This window comes from Alligator sinensis, unplaced genomic scaffold (assembly GCF_000455745.1).
Source record: "Alligator sinensis unplaced genomic scaffold, ASM45574v1 scaffold1338_1, whole genome shotgun sequence".
NCBI lineage: Eukaryota > Metazoa > Chordata > Crocodylia > Alligatoridae > Alligator > Alligator sinensis.
This window is the reverse complement of record NW_005842713.1, coordinates 368,362-373,010: the sequence shown is the minus strand read 5'-3', so window position 1 is coordinate 373,010 and position 4,649 is coordinate 368,362. Positions and strand designations below refer to the sequence as shown.

General features: G+C 46.0%; 1 protein-coding gene across 2 annotated transcripts in view; it reads right to left on the bottom strand.

The window, feature by feature from the left end:
• Positions 1 to 4,649, bottom strand: part of STX7 (syntaxin 7) — an 83,761-nt gene that overhangs the window by 68,810 nt on the left and 10,302 nt on the right. For both annotated transcript variants that reach the window (XM_025216214.1, XM_025216213.1), the window contains exon 2: positions 1,592 to 1,748. In XM_025216214.1, the coding sequence (XP_025071999.1) occupies positions 1,592 to 1,673 (82 nt within the window). In that variant the 5' untranslated portion in view covers positions 1,674 to 1,748. The remainder of the gene's footprint in view (positions 1 to 1,591; positions 1,749 to 4,649) is intronic.

The following is a 4,649-nucleotide window of genomic DNA, read 5'->3' as shown; positions in this document are numbered from 1 at the left end:
TTTCCGCCCAAGTCGGAGATCTCCGGGGAGGACCTCATTTAGGAGGACTCCGCATCCATCTCGTGGAGAACTCTGGGCCACGTGGTAGAGCCTAGCAAACTCTGCACGTGTCTCGGAGCCGACCGATGGTTTGATCGCCCATCAAGAGTCTCTCCCCGTCACCGACCGATCCCTCGACGTACCCCTACCCTGTGCGCTCGTCGAGAGTCACCTTTCGGACTCTCATTTTGGTATCCAGAGCTCTGCCCGGTTCGTTTTACGGAGCCTAGCAAACTCCGTGTGTGTGTGTCTTCGGTGGAGCCTAGCAAACTCCACGTGTGTTTGTCTGTAACTGCAACTCAAGCAAGTTTTCCTGCCTGCACCGCGACCATCTACGGTGTAAGTAAAATAATCTTTAATCAACCTCCACGCGTCAGTGCCTAATTCTAGTTCACCGTGCCGACTTCCCCGGCCCACGTGCCCGGGCTGCTGGCCACAGCCCCTCGGCCCCGACACATAGAATCTAATTATTTGTGTTGGTGTTATTATCAGAGTCATCTTCTATTTGAGTAAATATGGTAAATACATATCATTTACTCCCACGCTCACATTTCAGAAGGATTGCCTTTGTCCACAGCAGCATTTTAAATTGTTGGTTTTTAAAATAAGGACCTGACTCATTCCTCTCTCACCAAGTACATTTACAAACTTTGCTGTTTAGAAGAGTGATTTTTCTCCAAGACAAGGGCCAGTTAGGAATCCAACTTTCAGTGTCAGGTAGACACTCACTTCCCACTTGTGCCTCTGAAAGGCTTCTCATACATTCCTATCCTATGCCAGGAGCTTCAAACTCACTTCATGCTTCAGGCCAAATCCAGACCACAGGGCTCCTTGTGGGCTAGCTCCAGCCTTCAACACACGGTGGCTCCAGCCCAGGACATGCAGTGTTGGGGGAGAAAGTAGGGCAAGCGCATGGGCCAAGCAGCTGCTTGAGCACACAGGCAATAGTGTCAAGTCAAGAAGCTGCAGGACAATTGGATCTGTACCAGCCCTTGCTTACTCTCCTGCTGCCAACTACCATGTCCACCAGAGCCCAAAGGCCCCAGGTTCTGCAACAGGCCACACCTCCTGGCCCCACCCCCAAATTCTGGTAGCCTGCCTGCAGCCCCACATCCCTATGATGTCCCTGCCCTATATCACGTGACTTTCATAAGATGCAGTCAATTTCTCCAAAGAAGATGGCTTCTCAAAAGTTTTTTCTTCTTTTGCTATTCAAATTTGTTTCTTTTGAAAGGAACTTACGCTGTCTGTCAGAGTTCAATACAAAGTTTGAAAACAGTAAAAGCTTTTTAATATTGCACAGGAAAATACTTCAAAAGAACAAAGATGCATATGAACATCTTAACACTGAATTTCTTTCATTTACTAAATTAATATAATATCAAATTTGGGATCATCTCTTAGTCTCTAACAGGAACTAAAACAAATGCAAGTCCCAATTTCCTAAAGTTTGAGAAAAAAAATCAAACTGAACAGTCTTCTTGCCTAGCCACAGGCATATAAGTATATTAAATTATTTGAATATATATGAACATGCAATAATGCAACTTACAGCATTGTGTGATCTTCTGGATGTTAGAAGTTATACGTTGGGCTAACTGAGCCGGATCCCCAAAACCTGTGCTGTACGACATGGCTGGAGTGATTGTCCACTAAATTCAACCAAACTGTGAAAGGGCCAATCAGAATACTTCACTAAGTAAAAGCACCTTAAAAAGAAGAAAAAAAAATATACATATAGTTATGCACCGGCAATTCTGAATCAGAATACATTTTATCAGCTTGAAGTATGCAGACAGAATGTTAAATAACTCTAGTTACAATGAAAAAGAATTCTAAACAGCTAGTTTGGACCTCTACCAAACCAGTCTGTTTGGAAAAAGGGAATTGCAATAAAATAAATAAATAAATAAAAGTTTTTCTACATAAGAACCTATTTCAATACTAAAACTCAGCTAACGAATGTCTCTGAGATATGCCTAAGATTTTGCACACCTCACTATCAAGTACCTATATCAGAGAGAGCTTTCTGAAAACATCGTTACACCAAATCTTGCAAATGTTGAAAGAACAAATATATCTTTAAATAATTTGCAGTTTGATTTTCCTATTAAAAAATAAATAAAAAAAAAAATCACACTTCTATTCTTTGTGAAAACTTAAATAATACTTACTAGGGTCTTGAGTGTGTTTTTTTCTAACAAATAACATAACTTATCATACTTTCAGTGTTGTTTTTTAACCTTCCTTTTCAATATAGCCTAATGGTATATCACTTAGTTTTCACACCAGTGTAAACAACACACCCTTGTGTCCCTATAAACCATTTTTATGTTGCTTTAGTCTTATCTAGTACTTGGTTGCCTTGCAATGCTCTGAAGGGTCACTTTACCCCAAGACAATGGATGTGTGTTTCTCAATACAAATGCATTTGTGCACAACCCAGAGCAATTACAGAAATTGTAAACTGAATTAGAATCCCTTGTATCTTATGAAAAAACCCCCAACAGCGTAAACATATCTAAAACTTCCTGCAAGTGTAAATTGACTCCCAATTTGTAACAAATGCTTGTCTTAATTGGATAATTACACAAAGTTCTAAGCTGGGTTCAGCCGTTAACTCAGGCGTGAACAAAATATGGCCCATGGGCCAGATCTAGCCCACAGGTGGGCACACCCCCAAGTGAATATCTGTCCGCAGGTGGGTGGCAGCTCTGTCTCCAGCAGCTGTGTGGTGCCAGACAGCCAGGGCTGCTCCTGGCATGCTGGGCACACAAGTGTGCCCTCTCTCTCTCTCTCTGGGCCAGGGCTGCCACCAGCAGGGAAGCAGAAGCATGAACCTACTGGCAGCTGTAACACACATTCCCTTCCCTAAACAAAACCCCACATCTGGACCTGGCAGCTGCTGGCCACATCCACAGATGAGTTCCACTTGGACGCTATTTGCAGAAAGTATTTTTACGTCACTGCTCTGTTATAGAAAACAAAAAGAAGCACGTACAAGCACACAAAAATAGACTACAAAAAGTTGTGCGCACTGGAATCCAGAGGAACTCCCACCAAAATAAATAAATAAATAGTAAAATCTCTCAAGGCATAGGCGAGTAGAGCACTACAGTGGATGCAGGCTTATTGACTAGTCTCTCTACCATGGATGCTGTTACACCAGGAGCAGACAAAGTCAAGTCCATGGGCCAGATCTGGCTGGCAATGGACTCCATTTCCCAGAAGCCTCTCCCCGCATGGCTGGGGCTGGTTTCCCTGGAGACCTTAGCAGCACCTGCATTCACAGGCAGCAGCAGTGCCAGCCTCTTCCCAGTGGGGGTGCTGAAGAGGGGGCCTTTGCTGCAGGCAGAATGGAGCAGGCTCAGCTTCCACTGCCTGCGCGGGGCAAGCAGCAGTGATGGTGGCGCAGCTACAGAGAACTCGGGGGTGGTTACAGCCCCCCCCCCAAACCTCCCCTTAGTGCTGCCTGTGCTGGGATCTTGCGGAGGTGACAGCGCGGTCCAGACCTGGGGCAGAGCTGCGATCTGCAGCCTGCATGCTCCAGCCAGGAATGTGCAGGCAACAGATTGAGGCTCTGCCCCAGCTTCAGACCATACTGTCACCACTGCAAGGAGCCAGGGCAGAGTCATGATCCGCTGCCTGAACATCCCTGCCGAGAGCATGCAGGCTGCAGATCACAGCTCTACCCCAGCTCCAGACCACGCTGTCACCACTGCAAGATCCCAGCCTGGCTACAGAGCAGCTCTGTGCCCTGTTGCATGATCTGACATTGAAACGCTGGCCCTGCACTATCACAGCGCAGCTGCTGCTGGGGTCTCCATGGAAACCAGCCCCAGCCAGGCAAGTAGGGGCTGCTGGGAAATGGAGTCCAGCTGCTGGCGGATCTGCCATTTTGCCCATCCCCATGTTACACCATTCTGGCTCAGTGGGAACACTGTATCCACATTTGATCAACCCCGGCTAATGCTACAGTGAAAACATATCCTTAAGTGCTTGCACAAGTCCTGATTTGAGCCCATTAACCAGTGTTTTTCAAACTTTTTAGATTCAGGGTGCTCTTTGCTCCATGCATCCCTCCATAACTTTTCTGAACTGAATGGCACCCCATTTTGAGACCTGATTAGTGTTTACCTCCTTGCAGAAGGGCCAGCCAGTGGGGGCCAACAAGCAGCAAGCCACACCTGGGGTCAGAGCTTGTTCTTTCCTGCTCATCTCTTCATACCCCCTCTTATCTCTTCATACTTTTTGTGGCACCCTGAATGTGGTTGAGAATCACTGTCTTCAGCATTACTGAAAAGAAGTGCATGCACACTGCAGAGAAGCAGAGTGGTCTAACAGTGCCCTGGCTTGTCAATCAGAAGACCCAAGTTGCATTCTCTGTTCTACCAATGACCTGTTGTATGAGCCTATACAGGTCACTTCACTTAGCACCTTTGTTTCTCTTTCCATCGTTTTCTGTCTCATATATGGATTCCAAGTGCTTTAGACAGTATACAGAGACTAGCAATAGCGTAACTAGCGTGAGAGAGCAGCAGGGTAGAGACGTCACATGGAAGCAGCCAGGAAATTTCAAGTTTCCAGGGCAGATAACCCCCCATTCCTGC